The 18,676-nt window shown below is 39.9% G+C and overlaps 1 protein-coding gene across 1 annotated transcript in view; it reads left to right on the forward strand.

The window, feature by feature from the left end:
* PDSS2 (decaprenyl diphosphate synthase subunit 2) overlaps nt 1-18,676 on the forward strand; it is a 121,396-nt gene that overhangs the window by 57,649 nt on the left and 45,071 nt on the right. Inside the window, exon 4 of the mRNA XM_035321590.1 lies at nt 16,204-16,402. Within this exon, the coding sequence (XP_035177481.1) occupies nt 16,204-16,402 (199 nt within the window). The remainder of the gene's footprint in view (nt 1-16,203; nt 16,403-18,676) is intronic.

Here is an 18,676-nt window from a genome sequence, read left to right on the forward strand (position 1 = left end):
GATCTAAAATACATGCTGATCTTTGACATGTTTGGATACATAGGAGGAAGACGCTATTTCTGTCAACATATTGTTTCGGGGTGGAGTTTAAATATGAGTGAACCTGACTACTACTGAATGATACTCTTCCCAGCCCTGAAGGTATCTATTTCTACTTCATGAGATTGTGTAAAGACAGTACAGCGTCTGTTCCCTTGCACTTGAAATAGTGGGATGTGTTAGAGCCTGACCATGTTATATGTTAAGTCAGTGAATCTTTTTGATCCCTTCACTGGCATCTGGTCTTCAGCTTGCAGTAAATTTTCATGTAGAATTGACAGCTCTGAGATACTTCTAAATAAAAGCATATTTTTGTGGATTTTTTTTTTCTTTTGTAGAGGAAAATATACCTGAATAGGTATACTGACTAGAAATTCACAAACCCTTCAAAATATTTTTTTTCATTTACTGAAGACTTTTACAAGAGAGGGTTATTTGCACTCTATGTTACTTTATTGAACAACTGCTAAGACCGGTATAGACAGGACATTGTGTTGCTGGACAGAGAGGCTTGATTGTTTTTACCGCATTCCAGTATAAAAGCAGGTGTGTGAATACATACAGATAGTAGGAACTATAAGGAAAAACACAAAGAAAGAGAGAGAAGTTACCAGTTAGTGTAGTGCTATAGCCCAGGTTGTTTAAGGTTGTAGGAGATTTTCTTTGGCATGACAAATGGGGCAAGAGCAAAGTGTCTAACTAAATTTTGGTGGATTTTTTTTTTTTTTTTTTTTTTAATTTTGAAGATGGAGAGAGAATTTTAAGTTGAATCCTGGTAGAACGTCAAATCAGAAGTTCCTTAATACAGAAACTGAACTATCCTCAAGGGGTGACAACTGAGGAGGGAGATAAAACTCATTAGATTGACTCTTTTAAGTAGACATTGGCTGTGAAATAAGTCGTGCTTATTTCAGTGCGTTATTTCAAGCATCCTGACATCTTCATTTGGTCGATCTTCACAAGCAAAGTGGTTTATATTTGATGCAATAGTATAAGAAAAATAACTAAGGAACAATAGCAAGGATTAACTTGATGGAAATGACTGATTAATTAAAATGCATCATCTTTGCAGAAACATTTCAAATGGACACGAGGTGGTATTTCAGTAGATGGGAACGGAAAAAAAGACCTTGTTACGTTGCACCTTCCGTATTAGAATAAGAGGAAAGTTAAATTGTTACTTAATAAAGGGTTTTAGGAATGGGTGGTTTGCAAGACTAGCAAATCCAGATTTGAAGATAATGGTTGCATTCTGAGTTTAAGTTACTAGAAATATAAGGGATGACAGTGATTAGTGATTTGAGAACAGCAATAAGGAGTTAGAAAATCAGGGATAAAGATTTCAAGACTGTATTTTAACCATGTTGTATTTGAGAAGGCGGTTAGGCAGTCAAAAGAGAAATCAGAGAGATGGATGATGTTTTTTCCTAAGGCTTGCAGCAGTTGAAAAGTTCTGATCAGCACTGACAGCATGATTATGGAGCATATTCGCTACACATGAGATTCTGGGGGAGTGTGATTGCCAAACTCTTGAAGTCTTATTAAAGTATCTGCAATTGGAGTTTTTTGTTTTAATTTTTCCGAAGACATGGCCAAACTTTGGTAAATTTTTGTGGAAAGAGAAGATGTAGCCAAAGAAATTATGCATTTAGTATTTCCAGAAAGGGAGGAAACATAGTAAAGTTTCAGATATTGTACAGTATTTCTGATTTCTTTCTCATAATTACTGTGTTTCACCAAAACAGCGTTCTGTGGAAAGCTTACTTCAGACTTTTATAGCTGAAATTTCATTCTGGCTTTTGATATCTGTGCACCAAAACCAGTTCAAAAAGATCAGCTGAATTCATGTACTGTTCCAGTCAGCAAATTGAATTTTATCAGAGATGTAGCAGTGGCTATAACCAATAACTGGCCATGTTTTGTGGACACAGGTAGGAATTCTGCAGAAATTAAATTTGTTCATGAAGTTTCTCCCCATCATTACTTAGGGCTTAATGTTGCTTGAATTGGTTGATGTCATTTTACCCTTAATTAAAATGTGTAGATTGAATCATTCTGGGATGAAAGGATGAAAGCAAGAGGTTTTCAAATACAGAAGTGATGTAAATCATTTTTATAGAATATAGAAGTGATTTATAGAAGTGATATAAATCAAATATAGAAGTGATGTAAATAAGGTAAAAAAGAGATGGGAGTTGTACCAATGGTATCGTAGTAAGTAGTTTTGTTTGCCGAAAGACACAAATTCATATTTTTACATGATACTTCATTTGCATAAAACACATACTACTAATAATGACAAAACTTCACAGACATCAGTAGCCCCAAATGCTTGTTACTATGCTGATACGGTCCCAGCAGCAGCAGTCGTTGCTTTGCTCCAAAAGGTTTATTATCATTTCCCTGCTGGTGGTTCTGTCAGCGCACCTGGTGCAAGAGGCAAAGTCTCTGAGAAGTCTGCTGTCTCCCTTCAGCTATCAGTCTCGTTCCTTGCACGTCGCAGGCAATACCCATCTGCTGCATACTTCTGTTTTGTGAAAAGTGAAAACGTTCCTATAGTAAACCATTTAAATCTATGCTATTGTTGTCCCTATCCACTTCTGCATATTGAAAGTTCAGGGAGGGAGAGGAGAACAGGTGCGATAAGCACAGTTTTAATTGCTGAGAAATAAAAACGCGGTTACAAGCGCTCGGAACAGGACGGCTTTCCTTGATCATTCCAGGTATCTGTGGTCGTGCAGTCAGTGTGTATGTTTTCATCCCCCACCTCCCCGTGGGAGTTAGGTATTTGTTGGTATTTCAGAATATACATTATGTTTTTATATAAGCACCATAAAAATTGTAACTACCTGGTATACTCCATTCTGGTAATTCACATAGATATATGTATTTTCTGAATGCCTTTTTCTTGTGCGGTTAGACATAAGAACCATCTATTCTCTTAGCAGGACTGCTCATTTATCAGGTTTTCTTCACTGCATAAAAAAGGTTACCTTCTTTTCTCTTGCATAAAAAGGTTCAGTGTACTTCAAGTGTCATTAGTAGCAGAGCTTTAATGTCAAGGTTGCTGCACCTTAACTTTCAGCTACATTGAATGCAATTACAGACAAACTCTTCAGCGATATTTCAGAGAAACACTCGGAGTGATAAGTCACGCTGGCTTTTGCTGGGGGTACCTGCATAGTTGGCAGTACGTGGTAATTCTGGGTATTTCTGTTACGTTGGCTCAAACTGCCTTCCGTGCTCATTGAGAGCAAAATGATAGCTGTGCTTCAAAGTCTTGGGGGGCTGAGAAACAACCAATATACGGTAAGCGAAAATATGGCCATAAAATTATAATACACCAGGGTAGGTCAGGGCACACTGCTGGCTCGTGTTGTTAGTAACCTATTTCTTCCACTTACCTGCCACTAAGAGCTACTTCCCTTTGTTTGTATCCTTGCAATTGATTTAGTGTATTTACATGTTTCAGTTAAATAGCGTACAGAATAGACAAAAATAACTTTTAAACAAGGGTGTGGAATTTGTTACGGAGTAGATGTTGCCTGAGGTGTAACTGGAGGATACTTGCTGAGGAGGGACTGTATAGCAAATCTGAGTTAATCCTGGCTGGGTGGGCACACTGGATGGTGCCCAGTCGTTCCATAGGCAGCCTGGCCAACACGCAGTGCTGTGGTAAGGGAAGAAGTCTTTATCATTTCCAAAACAAAATTCCTGTTTTTTTTTCATCGCCATGTTCCTTTTGACTTCTGCTTTGGTGATAGCACCATCATACAACCCACAGATTAATCCTTTACTTATGCCTCAGCTTTTGACTTTTTCATCAACAGATTTATTTCAGGTCCACGTCTTACTGTCTTTCCTTGCATCACATATCCTAACATCTGTTTTTTCCAAGGTCATGCTATTGCAACTGTTGCTGAAGCTTTTGCTCACCTCCTGTCTTACCTTTTTTTGGACTCCTGTTTACAATACCTGCAACTCACGTCAGGATGTCAGAAAGAAAACCTTTAGCTCCCCTTTAAATTCTTTTGGCTTGATCTTCTTCCACGCTATCAAGTTCAGACATCTTATTTTTACCCGCGGAGTTTCTCAGCGTTTTGTATGGCTGTTTTAAGGGCACAGTGGTAGCTCTGCTGCTTCAAGACTAGCCATAGCATTGATGGCTGCACAGAGGTCTCGTGATGTGCTACCTTCTACTTCAGGAACATCATCACCTCTTCTGTGCTTGGTGGGCTTTGTAAAATAACTGCTTTGTATTAGAGATGTGTTTCTGTCAAATGAGTGAAAAATAATAATAAAATATAAAAAATAAAAGCTCACTGGGACCACTGGGGAATGTGTGGTTATATCCAGTGCATTTGCATAGCATGCATAAACTGGGACTTGTGAACAGACAGGGACATTCCCTCCGCAGTCGTTGGGCAAGTTGTCCTTCTGGTGGTGAAATTTAGTTGTTGGCTTCGCTAAGTCACGGTCTAGAATGATCTCAGCAGCAGAAGCTAGCTTCCCCTTGGCAATGAAGAATTGGATTAATTGGCAGCAGAGGAAAAGTCCTCGCTGTAAAAGTTGAGGGTTGGAACACAAAATAGAGCATCGGTTCCCTTAGTCCAGAGAATGTCAGAGATGACTGGCTTTTGTGCTCGGGTGCTCTGGCTGTCTGAAGAAGTAATCTGCCTGCTGGCACGGGGGCTGGCTGGCAGGATTGGAAGGCAGAGATGGGTAAGAAGAAGAGGAAAGTTTTAAAACAGTTTTAGATTGATTTCTCTTTTTTATTTTTATTTTATTTTATTATTTTTGGAAAATCCTATTACGTATTTAAAATCTTTCAAACAATTGCAAAACACAGGTAGTATTTGTTGGGTAAAATTACTAAGAAGCTATCTAGGTGGGATTCCTGGACTGGAATTACTCTGGTGTTATTTCTCTTGGTTCTCTAGCCACTGTCCAGAGCATTCAATTAAGAGGCAGCAAGTTCAGGTGTGGCTCGCTCAAATTTGAAAGCATCCAAATTCTCAGTCCTCCTCTGAGTTTTTGGTAGCATCCTCTACACAGAGGGACAGACAGCGCCATGGTGGGGAATGGCCAATAAAGTGATGCTTCAGTCCCAGTAACCTCCCAGAACAAGAACTGGAGCCCAGGTGTCTCACCTTGCTCTCCTGTAATCTCCTGGAGACCAACTCACTTTTTTCCCCTCCTTTGCCATCTGGCTGAATGAATAATTCAGTATTTTGTGTAAGGACAGAACAGCTCAGCAGGAGTGACCGAGGAGGTAGATGTGCAAGGATGCCCCAGTCTTGTGGGCAGAGAAGTTGTCTGATGCGAGACCTGGGCTTCAGGTGATGCTCTGCGTGCTTCAGAAGAGGAGCCTGGACAGCAAAGTCCGTTCTCTTCAGGGCCCCTTTGTCATTTGGTACGTGTGAATTGCATGCAGTGCTCAACTCCTCCATGTCTCACATGGCTGCTTTTTTATTTCTGAATGTTGGACTCAGAGTTTGGGAAACGTCCACATGTTTTTAATCGATAAGACTCATCCTTTTTTGTGCTGGCAGATACTCACATTTGCCCCAGTTCGTATGTTCACCCACATACCTTCTTACGAACACAGAAAGGTAGGAAAATTTCTCCAGCAGTCATTCTTAGCTGCAAATCAACATATGCAGCTGGGTGGAAAGGTGCTTTAAATCATATCTTGTAAGTTTAATCTCAGAGAAGGCACTCAAGTCATTTCAGGCAACTGTGCTTTTAACCTACTGTGAGAGATGGGCTGCCTTTTGGGCACTTAAATATCTCCACGCTGTTAAAGCAGCAAATTGAAACACAGGTGAGAAAGTTCAAAGCCAAGGCCGAAAGTTCAGTTTCGGCTTTTAGCTTTATGGCTTTTGTCACTTTGTGTCACTACTTAACAGTTGTTTTCACTTAGTTTTATTAAGTAATAGGGAGCTTGCTCATTTAAAAATAGTCTGTCTTCGTGTCAAATCTCTGCTTACAGTGAATTTCACTCTTTTTTAGTATCCTGTTAGAGAATAGCCGAGAGAATAATAGATTCCAGGGACCTTTGATCCACCATTACTGTAAAATAAAAATAAAACTTTTTTTTTTTTTTTCCTCTCTGACCATAATGATTTTAACCTTGTGTATTAATTTGAGTGGGCTTGTGGGGGTAGAGTCTTAAATGAGACACAAATGAAGGAAAAATTGCTAATGTTGCCACTGTATATCTAATGAGCACTGTGTAATAAACCATAACCTCTTCAACATTTCTGAGGAAAATGGTGTGATTATTTTGGATGGCTGGCCCTTTGTGTATGGCTCATTACCATCTGGCATAATGTGTATTGATATAGCCTGTAATTGTCAACTCTTATTTGACATGCTGCCTTTAATAAATGTGACTTGCATGGCTAGAACCCCCTAATGGTTATATGGAAAACTGTAATTAAAGAAAACATGTATACTTAGGTAAAACACACACCCTTATATACATAAAATAATGTCATAGATGGGCTTTGTTTTTCTTTATCTCTTGTCTTTGTGGGAATACTTGCATGTATTCCTGGGTTAGCACAATGCCAACCACATCCTGTCACCGGTGTGGATGCCTAAAGGTTTAAAGATGGACATGAATTCTGGATGAAGGTTGTTTCCTTTTGCAGAGCATGCTTAAAAAGGATTTTTGAAATGCTTATGCTCTGCGTGTGGTAAGATAGAATTAAACTGTGGTAGTAGAACAGGTTCCCAGCCTGCGGGTGGCTTTGGATGCTCTCACGCTGTGAATGCAAGGAAACTCTTAACAGGCAAAGTAGTCCTGGTTTTGCTGTTTGTACTGAATAAGGGGGCTGAAATAAACGCATTCAGAAAATCCAATGCTGAAAATATCTACACCTCCTTAAGAGAAAACAGGCTGCTCGCCAATAGTGTGTTTTCAGATACAAACGAGGACCAACACTAAGTGGTGCCAAATCTAAGTTGTCTTTTATTTTCTGAAATTTCCTTCCCTTGACTTTATGGTTCATAAATACATGAATAACTGAGACATCGTTTTGATAGTTTATCTTGTGATACAAAAAAGCCCATAGGATTTCCCCAACTTTAATCAGCTCCGATGCTTGTGATTAAGTGACATTTCATGAGGTGTTATCTTCAATTTTGCCAATGTTAGAGAGCCCATCGTTACTCCTTTTAATAGGTTTTGGAAAGTGCCTTTACCTTATTCTTCTCTGACTTTACTTAGGTTCAAGCTACTGGATCGTGTTTTATTTTTGCCCGATAATCTGGCTATTTTCTTCTCTTTAATTTGTTTCTGTAGTCTAGGTACTTGAACCTTCTTTAAATAGCTGTGACCAGGTCAATCTACAGATTCAGTAACAGCCTTCTCTTTATGTCAGATGATCAAGTTTCTTACTTTGAATGTGAGTCTTCTTACACTCTGATTGTTAGTGTGACTAACACCTTTCTTGGCTTTCCCAAATTCCACCTGAATGAAGTGCAGTTTCCCAATAATGATTTGATTGGCATTGGAAACCAAGGGTTGACAGAAACATTACTTTTGCCAGTATTTTTCTATTACTTTATTAATAGACTGTGTTAGTCATTTTTGACTAGAGTGGTGTCCAGGGATCCAGTTAGATCTAGCTGACAATCTAGCATGATTTTTTTCCAGCCCCTTCCCACCCTTTCCAAACCTTGGGTGTTTTCTTCCAAAACAGTCCCTTGTCCTATAAGCATATAGTCTGCTTTCTGTAATTCTTTTTATTTTTTTAATGCATATTTTCACTGGAGAAAAGCATATTGAACCAGCTCAGCTGTCTCCGTGTTGAGGATGATTCATTCTCTTTGCTGTTTATCAGCTATGTCATTCGTTTCCTGTTGCCTTCCCTCCGGAGTGCAATTTCTCTGGACCTACTGACTATAAAATCTTAACCACTGCTGTTTATGAGCGTTATTATTCACTGCTGGTCTAGAAGATATTTATATCTGGCTGTGTAAATATATTGCTTAGGAATTAGTAGACTTCCTAAAATCCCGTGCCTTTGCATTACGTTTCTGCCCAACCCTACTTAATGGAGCATTGCAGTTCTTAAAATTCCTTTTATCTTTGAAGGGGTTTTAGTATATCCTTTTCAAACTGCCTTTGCTTAGCTTCCTGTACATCTTTACATCTTCTCATTCCTTTATCAATTTCCTTCCCTGCCTAGTTTCCCTGATTTGCATTTGTTGCATCCATTTTTTAGTTTGTTTGAGCTGGAGAGGGAAGGGAATTATAGCTGGTTTGGCTTTGTCTAAGCCATGATTTTTTGGCTTTTTATTTTGTTTTTAATCAGCTTAGCTTTTCTGACTAGGGAATTGTGGCCTTTTGGTTATACAGCAAAATATTCTTGAATTGTTTCCAAAAAGTCTGTGTGTTTTTCTGTTTAATTTATCTAACAGATTCAGCTTGTTTTATCTTAGAAAATATCACTTAAAGGTGTCTGAATATTATAGATCCTACTTATAAAGAATGTTTTTATACTGCTAAGGCTTTGATTTTATTATTTTTGTATAAGAAATGTATCGAGATCATGTTCACTTGTACCTAAATTTTTAGTTCTGATATGAACTCTTTGTAGCAAATTAAAGTTTTAATAGAGAATTCAAGGGGAATGCAATGTTTCTTGTGCTAGGAAATTTACAATGAAAAAATTCAGGCTATTAATGTTACACTATATGTTGGTATAAATGACTGAGTATCAACAAATTCTCATGTAATATCTGCATCATTATTTATCAAAGCAGAGAAGTAGCTGTTTAAGGAAGAAAACATCTTAGCTCTTGGTATGACTTAATAATTGCACTTGTTATAATCTGCATAACTCATAATGTACAGTAGACACCAACTAGAATTTGAACTTGTCTTTTATTTATTAGAAGTTTAAGTCCTGATAATTGCCTTGTAAAAAGACAATCGTGCGTTTGACAGCTTTAATTCATTTTGGAAACGTGAATCTTCCCACATTGGTTTTAAAATGGGAATTATAGTATGTGATTTTAGTACTGCCAAATCTTAATAAATATGGCAATTTGCTTATAAATGAGTAGTTCTGAGTTTTATTACTTGACTTCTTAGCATCATTGCTTAAGTAATCCAAGAAATCTCTTTTCTCCAGATCTAGAGTCTACTTTTTCTTCACTAGCTGTGCAGAAAGGGTTGCTAAGAAAGGTAATTCTTGGCTCCCTTTTTAGCATTTTCTAGCACATGTCAAATCTCCAATAACTGGAATAGGATGAGAAGTTATTTAGATTTCTCATATCTTTGTCTATGGGGCTTTGAAAGCATACCTAGACTTGCCACCGCATCTCACATCTGGTTTGAGCGATGCTAAAGTTCTTTTAATGCTTGTCCCTTGCAGAGTGTCTTTTGCATCCTTCTCATTCTAAGAGTCCTTGCGTGACAAGGACAGTCGTCGTGGCGGGTGTTTGGACTCTTACCTCGTCAGCCTGGTCTGTCTGGTCCTGATCTATTCATTCAGTTGCATTGCCACCGATTGCCAGCGATTTTCTCTAGTTTCTAGATCTCACAGTGCTTAGGTACTTCCTCCTGTGCAAGCTTCCTCCTGACGTTCTCTTCCTTGCTGGTCCTTGCTGGATGCCCTCGTGCATCCCAGCCTCCAAGTCCTAGAAGACATCTGTTTGTCATATTGATTCTGGTGGTATTCTCTGGCTTTTAATTATTTTATTTTATTTTAAATTTCAAAACTGAATGAGGTATGGTGGTTCTTACCAGAGCTTTGTCTAGATTCTTTCACTTCCCAGAATTGAAGCTTTTGCTCCCAGGCTGAGAGTCTTTTTCTTTTAGCCTGTGCGCTCTGAAAAGGGAACTGGCCATGATGGTGCCATCCAGTAAAAAAGAAACGTGATGTGCTGTAGCTAGATACCACTGTTGCTTTGCTGGACACTGACACCAAATAGAGAAGTAAGACAAAGAGCCTTCAGACTCTCAAATTCACCAGTTTGGGCTTCATTCTGCTGGAAGGTGATAATGCAAATGCAGGCTGCTTGTAATTCATGACAGGCAGCTAGCTCCAGGGCTGGGTGGCTCCGAGCTATGTTGCGTGAAAGCAGCAGCGGTGGTAGCCAGGGCACATTGCTGGCAGCGGGTTGGAAACTGATGCAAAATGGTCAAGTTTCCTGGTGCTGTTCAGAGTACAAAAGACGAATTGAATTGGTTGTTCTACAGTGGACCCAAGTTCATCATCAGCAAAGTAACAGACTGCCAAATATCTCCCTAACTCTTGCATCAAAAAAAGGAACCGGAGCCCAGCTCAGGTGCCCCTCTCCTCCCCTGCTCGCTACACACAATGCCTAGGGAAACTGGCTGACTGAACTCAAGTCTACATCTGCACCCTAAAAATCAAACATTTTCAAATCCTATAAAGGGATGAGGGAAGAGCTTGCTAAAGCAAATGGGGGGGTGTGGGGGATAAATTAAGCAACATGTCAATGATGGAGAATTACAGAAAGAAAATTGAAGCTCTTTTCAGAAATAAAGAAGGAAAACATGAATAAGTATGGGTAGAAGTTTTCCTTCAAAATCTTTGTGATGCTAGGAAGGGAAGGAGATGATAGAGGTAAAAAAAGGCAATAAGTTGGAAAACGAATTGGTCACAGGAGTGCAATTAAACAGCTTACTCAATAAACTTCATAGAACTGATGTCTTTCAACTTCATTTATCCCTCAGGTGGAATTTGACTCCTCCAGTAGCTTAGTGACTGGGATAGGAGGAATCACAGAAGTCTTAGTATCTGACCTTGTTAAAGGATAAAAGTAGGTAGATATTTTCTGCTGGATGATAGATACATGAGTCATGGTCGTGCAAAGAATATTTGGTGCTGTGCTTGAGTCTTGTATTTCATCCTGAACTTTTTTCCTGCTAGCGAAACCACAGCACCTGCCATACGTGTTGACTAATTCAAACACCTTTCCCCATGCCTTTTAAACTGCCTGTAAAAGAGGCTGTGCACAGAAGATGAGAATGAGACTTTACATCACCATGACGCCGCTCATTGCTCATTATACATTGTTCATTTAATCATGTATTTTAGCTGTGGTGTTGACTTTGACAGGTGAATGGAAAAAAGAACTGTAAAAATTCCTACCCTTAGTTTTGCTACGTAAATAAGTGTGGTGCAGTATAAAGACCAAGGTATACAGAATCAATTTGAATTTTGTGTGTACATTTTTTGACCTTACAAACATTGTTCTTTCTGTTCATTGGTCACAAAAAATTGTCAACTACCATTTCCAAAGTACGTAGTCAGTGTTAAGATTATAATTTTAATTCTTCCTTTAATGCTTTTTAGTGTGTAATTTTATATGCCTTTGGTCCATTTCTGTAAAATATTATTCCTAGTATTAACTGTAAGTTAGTAAGTGGCTCTTTGCATAACCTACCATTCTTTGAGGGGACGGTATATTTCTGATGGTTAGCTCATAAGGAAAGGTAAACTGACTCAGGTTTTATAGCTGTTGCCGAGAACTTGAGTTTCCATCACAAATATTGCAGAGTATTGAAGCTGAAATACTCTTTTGCTCACAGCAGTACAATTGAGCTGCCTAATGTTTCTACTTTGTCATAGGTTTTGCAAAATGCTATTTTCTTTTTAGAGTAGGACTTGAAATTTAGGTACCTGACAGGAGGCTGTAGCGAGGTGGGGGTTGGTCTATTCTCCCACGTGCCTGGTGACAGGACGAGGGGGAATGGGCTAAAGTTGCACCAGGGGAGGTTTAGGTTGGATGTTAGGAAGAACTTCTTTACTGAACGGGTTGTTAGTCACTGGAACGGGCTGCCCAGGGAAGTGGTGGAGTCCCCATCCCTGGAGGTCTTTAAAAGACGTTTAGATGTAGAGCTTAGGGATATGGTTTAGTGGGGACTGTTAGTGTTAGGTCAGAGGTTGGACTCGGTGATCTTGGAGGTCTCTTCCAACCTAGACTATTCTGTGATTCTGTGAAATTAAGGACTGCAGTCACTCGTAAGAACTCCTAAAGAGACTGTACTCGCTAATGTTTCCTAGCTGCAAAAGATAACACAGACAACAAAAAAGATGTTCAGGATGGCACGAAGGAACTCTGCAGAATTAATTTTTACAAGTTGCGTAGGAAATTTGCTGTAAAAATCTACTTTGTTTCTACAAAATTTTGTTTCAATATTTTGCCAGTCCTCCTTGCCACTTAATTTAGTTTTGTGTAGGCTCCAAATTTTGTGTTAAAGTTTGCAAGAGATACTCATCTTTGTAATAATAGCTATTGTAGCAATAATCCTCTTATGAGGCAGACTCTCAGGCGTACAGATAAGAAATTTTAATGCAAACCAAAATTGTTAAATGCAGTTTTTGGAATAGAAGCATATTTAGTAAGTTTCTGTATTGGTTCTTTATTTTTCTAAATAAATCTGGTGTTTATCCAAACGTGGGTTTTATACAGAAACTGTCTTCCTTGCTTGGGCTGACGGAGTCACAGCAGCAGGCTGTAGCATCTACTGGGTAACTTTGTAGGGGCAGGTCGGAAGGATTTCTTGAAGTGTGCCCAGAAGTTCATCAGAGTCCACCAAAACATACCTGAATATCAAGGATCTTTGTTGAGTTCGCTGGGGCAGGGGAGCAGAGAGGAAGAATAGATACGGCGCTTGTTTTTCTTCTGGTGAGAGGCAATAATCTATGGAACTTAAATGTGTGTTTTCCTAGTATTTTCCTGCAAACTGGTGTTGTTTTGCAGTCCCAGAGTCAGCATAGTTCCAAATGACCTCACTAAAGAGGTGTTTGTTTATAAAAAAAAAATTAAAAAAATACTCTTAACATCAGTGTTTCCTTTGTATTTTCCAGGCTCACATTTCCAAGTTGAAGGTGCTTATAACCTAACTTTCTAGTGAGTGTTTTACAAAAACTTAGGTTAGTTACGTGTGTACTAAACTTGCATAAACAAGGAGTTGAGCTGAAAAACGAGGCAGTATTGATGCTGCTCCCTTTTACGCATCATAGGCAAGAAAAGCCTGTGAATAGAGATTTTCATGAAATAGAGTGAAAAAAAAGCCAAGAACAAATCTGAGTACCTGTCCAAGCCTCTATACCAACCCTTTTGGAATGACGTTGCTGCACGTAGGTTGATTTTTGGAAGGGGAGAAAGAGAAGGCTGAGGGCTGTGTGGTGCTCAGAATGGTGTCGTGTCTTGAATTGTGACAATAGTGGTGTCTATAAATCGAGTTTGTGGAGCAGCTGCGGGTGGTCAGCAGGGTGTTCTTGCCTCGGTGGTGAACGCCGTGGAAGGCAGGTGGAAGTGTGGTGGCACGTGATGAAGAAATGCTTCTGATTCTCAGCATGCTTCTGTTTAAAAACTTTGTGTGTTGGAAAAAAAAAAAAGATTATTTTCTACCTTGCTACATAAATGATCCATGTGGCTACCGGTCCTTTGTTGTGTGAGCGTGGGCTCTGGGGCAGCGCCAAGGAGTTCATGAACCAGTTGCTCTCTTGTTTCTGCCTTTGTGCTTCTATCGTATGTTGTCCTAAGTCCAGCATTGTGTCAGCATTATCGTTTTGTATTTTTGGTTGGATGCTGGCCTTTCCAAAGTCATGTTAAGAAGCCTCCCGTGTCAGTAGCAGCACCGTGAAGTCCCTAGTTGTGCCTCAGTACGATGGGCGTTATCGCAAAAAATGTTAGGAATTATATTGCCTGGGATTTGTACAGTGGCTTTGGTTCCTATGTTTTTAGTTAGCTAGAGAGAGAGGGTGGAAGAGCCGTGTATAAGATCAGAATTAGACACAGATTATTTGCTCTCGTTAGCACAAATAATGTGAGTATCATTTGGAGAACAAACGGATTATAAAAAATGAAATGAAAACATCCAGATCCCGAGCATTTGCAAAGCATGACACTGATGTATTTGTGTAACCTTTTCACGAAGAGCGATGCTGAAGTCAAAGAGAGGATTTAGATTTCCTTCATTAAAAGCTTATTAAATGAAGAAATGGGACAGTCGCTGTTTTGCTCCCATCCTTGGGGGTCACAGAGGCGGGCCCGATCTCCTCGGGATATTAATGTCTGCTTTCAGCTGGGGGAAATGAGCCGTCACTTGAGCTAGCTGCAGCTTTATGTGCTCGTCACTAGGGATCCCCATATGTCCTGGGATCTGCGGCAGTCGGACGCGGCAGGCCGCGCTGCGGGAGCGGGGCGCTCATTGCTATTCAGACCAGGTAGCTGGGCTCAATCTGCCCAGAGCAAGTCTGTTTCATGTTGATCAGCTGTCCATCTGATAAACCGAATTGATAGGGACATTTCCTCCAAGGGCTGCCCTGACAGTGACAGCAGGAGCATCGGGATGTCTTGTTAGTCTTTTCCTCCAAGCTCAAAATTTTATTAACCCTTTGGTAGAGCCAAGCCGGGGATGGTTACGGTACCGCTCTGCGGATGTAGGTCATAGGAGTTTCTCCCTTTCCTCTTAGAAAAACAATACTAATTTTGTTGTTGGAAGGAAGAATGGCTTGTTCTTTCATTTTCAGATTGCTTTTCTCCACATGAATCAAAAATGGCGAACTAGAAAGGCAGCCTTTAAAACAACTTTGGGTTTTTGTGTGTGACAAAATATGTGGGGAACCGCTGCTTGTCCTCACCCCCCAGCTCGTCCGCCTCTGGCGTGCCTTGGCAGGCTGGGCGAGGCACTGGTGGTTCCCTCCTGGGAGCTGGCACGGCTCACCGGCCTGGAACCGTCGCTGCTGGGGCTCCTCGTGTCTGATACGCTGGGGGCAGAAGGTTAGTTTAGATTAATATCATTTGGGCAGGTGCAATGCGTCTGCACCATCCAGAGGAAGATTTTAAGTTACTCGATGGTACGCCAGTGCTGAGGCAGAACCTAACCTAAACATATATCAGCAGGTGTATGTAGATGTGAATGTATGGGACAGTTGAGTTACTTGATAAATAAGTGCTGGGACATTTTGGAATAAGCACAGAGAGCACAACATGCCTTTGCACTACCAGGTGCCGTTCAAGTCAAACTTCAAGGCCTTAGTCATCAGACTGGGTGAGGGCGTACGTGTTGTTGCTCATACGTGAAGTCTCCGTGACATGAAGGGATCTGCTTGAATCAGAGGAAATGTGAATGTGCTGAAGGCTTCGTAAGAGCAGGGCCCGCGTGCATCAAGCTGGGAGGCATTAATAGGACACTGCGGTGCTCTGTTCCCTCTCTCTCCATTCGGGTGCTCTGTCTGTCCGTCATCCTCCGGTGGGTGGGAGCAGAGGAGCGATGGCTGGGCCGCCTGGGGGTCACTGTCTGGGGTACAGGGCTGAACTGACCCTTTTCCAGTAAATAAATAAATAAATAAAAAGACATAGAAGGTAAACCTCATCTCAGGAAAACAAAAAGTTGTGTGTGGCAGGGCTTTCTCACAGGGATGAAGCTCCTAAATTCAGAGGGTTTAGCGCTGTGCATCAGAATAAGAAATGATTTTCAAAGCTACCCACATCAAATTAAATCTACCCTTGTGCTGGACAGTCACCATTGTGTCTTCTGACTGAAACGACCAGTGAAATGTCACTAGCACACCGTTTTAAAACGTTCAGCTGTCTCTCCTCTTTCCCTGCACCCTCCCCCTTTGATATTATTGAACTGCAAGGTATCCTGTTATTAGTTTAGCTCTAATTTGAGCAGTCATTTACTGCAGCATTCTTACGGTGTTCACATTAGCTTGCTCGTGAATCCCCTGCTGATACATCCTTTGTTCGTTCCCATCGGTGCTTTCTGCTTGGCATTTTCTTCATGTCAGTGTCCCTAAAGCTTCTAAAAGACAAAACAAAAAAGAAAACACTGTGAGGACCGTATTGATTGCTTAGCTTTATTTTGCCGTAGAATTCAAACAAAAGGCAGCTTTCTTCCAAAGGGAACCAGGGGTACCAGCAGCTTACCTGGAAATGCTTAGTGGCATGATGTGCTTCTTCCCAGTGCTTAACGCATCCAAATTGTGGCTTCTGGAAGTAAATACAAGAGCTACATGATAATTCATAAATTATCTGCTTAGCATCTAGCATGACCTGTGCTTTTTGATTATTATTATTATCATTATTATTATTATTATTAACCTAAGAGTCTATATTTTATTTGTAGCTTCAAAAATAATTGTACTTTTTCTTTGCTTTCAGTCAAAGAAGTCTGGCAGAGATTACAGAGCTGATCCACACTGCCTTTCTGGTACATCGTGGCATAGTAAATATCGGTGAGCTCAAGTCCTGCGATGGCCCACTGAAGGACATGCAGTTTGGGAATAAAATGGCTGTTTTGAGTGGAGATTTTCTTCTAGCAAATGCTTGCACAAGCCTTGCTCAGTTGCAGAATACCAAGGTAAAAAAATAAAATAACATCTTCTACTGCCAAAGCAAGTAACTATTAGTAAATTTTCCAAAACAGAGGTCCTTTAAAAATCAGCTTAGTTATGGTGTGTACGTATATATGGAGCATCCTTCAAAAATCAGCATACTTAGATTACAGCTGTAGATGGATTGATGGGATGCTGCTGTTGTGAACATTTACCGCTGTCCTGTAGGATTACTGTGCTGGGGACTTCAGTGCATGTCCTGAAGCAATGTAGCCATAGGTAGTGCTGGATGAGTGGTTAGCTTGGTGAATTTAAACTACGTGCTGTGGCATCCTTACAACAGGTTGGAGGACAACCCCCTTTGGCAGATTGCCAGCTGAAGGCACTTTTGGTTTATTTTGTTTTACCTTGTGTTTTGTGAAAGGCTTGGCTATACCTTAGAGAATTGCTGAGGGAAGAGGCTTCTTTTCTTTGTCTGCACAGCCCTCTGGTGACTTAAATTATTTTATTAGGCATTTGGGCATCCTTGAGTGTGGGATTGCCCAATTAACATGGATGTACTGGCTTCCAAAGGGCAGCTGCAACCCATGACGAACAAAAGGTGCGTGTGTATGATCTTAGAAAATGAGACTGGTAGAGAGCTTGAGAGGTATTTTTCTAGTTGGTTTGCCTGTCCCCAGACAGGACCAGCAACAGCAAATCATTCTTGACATGTGTTTGTCTGGCTTGTTCTTAAAACCTGACACAGTGGGAAGAGATTCCTGGCCATCCCTGTGCAGGCTAGTGTAGCACCAGGATACCTGTGTATGGCTGGAGAGCTTTGTGCGCTGAGAACAGTTCTTTGCAGGGGTGCCTTCACACATTTGGAGATTGCTGCCATATCTTAATGTAAAATAAAAATAAGTCATGTACATGATTGTCAAAAATCAACATAGTTTTTTAATCCTGAGCTTAATGAGTTTTCAGATTCTTCTGCTAAAACCCCTCATGATGGTAGCTGAGTATTTCCATTCTCATTTCGATCATCAGTGTGACAGTTACTCTCAAAAGTGGTGTCATTTTGTAGCACAGAGCTGAGATTCAGAAAAAATGGAAAATTAGGTGTCAGTCTGCTGGAATACTGGGTTAAGCCAGGGGAACTCAGAGTAGGTATTAAAAAAAAAAAGTTTTAAAGAGTGCAAAATTTTAGTTGTGCCATAATCAAAATGGGTTGTAATTGGTTTTAATATCTGTTGATCTGTATCCTTTTAATTTCTGGTACATAATAAGACTCTCAAGACAAGGCAAAGGATTTAATCCGACATATTTTTTGTTTTGTTTTGTCTCCACTGAAGAGGAAAGTTTGTATAAAATGTAGCACTTATTACTTTGCATTTAGTACATCATTAAGTATTGCAGCAGCAATGTATGATCCCTTTGCCAGGAAACAAGCCTACAGTGAAATGAAACACAAGTGCAAAGAAACATTTTTTTTCTTTTTTCTTCTTTTTAAGCAATCATTATACTGCATGTTGGAAAATTCTGCCAAAACATTTTAGCACTTTTTTTTCATTTTTCTGACATCTAAATACTTTCATAGCTTCTACATACGATAAGTGGGATGCCATTATGGGAACTGATTGACTTAGTGAATTATTCTTTTTCATATGTCTAACCCTACTAGCAAAGTTAGAAAAATTGAAGTACAAGCTATAGAAATCTCTTGACAGGTGCAATGATTTAAACATACTGTATTTATTCTTTTGTAAATGATGAATTTTCAAATCTGGCATCTGTTTTTCAGCAGTGTGAAATAACTGTGACTTTTTTCCTTCATAATGTTTTGTTTTCTTTGATGTAAAAAAAGTAAAATTCACAGTACTGCTTTTTTGCTGGCACTTATTTGGTAGCTCAACAAATTGGCTAATGAAATGAGCAGCGTTGCACTGTACATGGTACTGACCACGGTAGACAATAACCTCTGTATAGGCATGCACGGCCGTTGTATAGACAAGAATTTAAAGGGTTTTTAACATCAGCTGAAACCATTGCTACCGAGATAATTTTATTGTGCTGCTAAACTCTTGTCTAAGCTTGTGTATGATGCATTTATCTCCGTGCTTCTCTCGGGGCTGACAATTAGATGTGAAATTCTGTAGTCGTAATGAAATGCAGAGCTATTTTATAATTGCCAAGGGTAAAATTAGCAAAGTCAATTATTTTCCCTTAGGCTTTTCCCTGTAGATATTAAAAGGCTGCAAGGTAATTGCCTTAGGTAACACTTTGATTTTTAAATAACATTAAATATAGGAATTGTTGTT

Source organism: Oxyura jamaicensis, chromosome 3 (assembly GCF_011077185.1).
Source record: "Oxyura jamaicensis isolate SHBP4307 breed ruddy duck chromosome 3, BPBGC_Ojam_1.0, whole genome shotgun sequence".
Lineage (NCBI taxonomy): Eukaryota > Metazoa > Chordata > Aves > Anseriformes > Anatidae > Oxyura > Oxyura jamaicensis.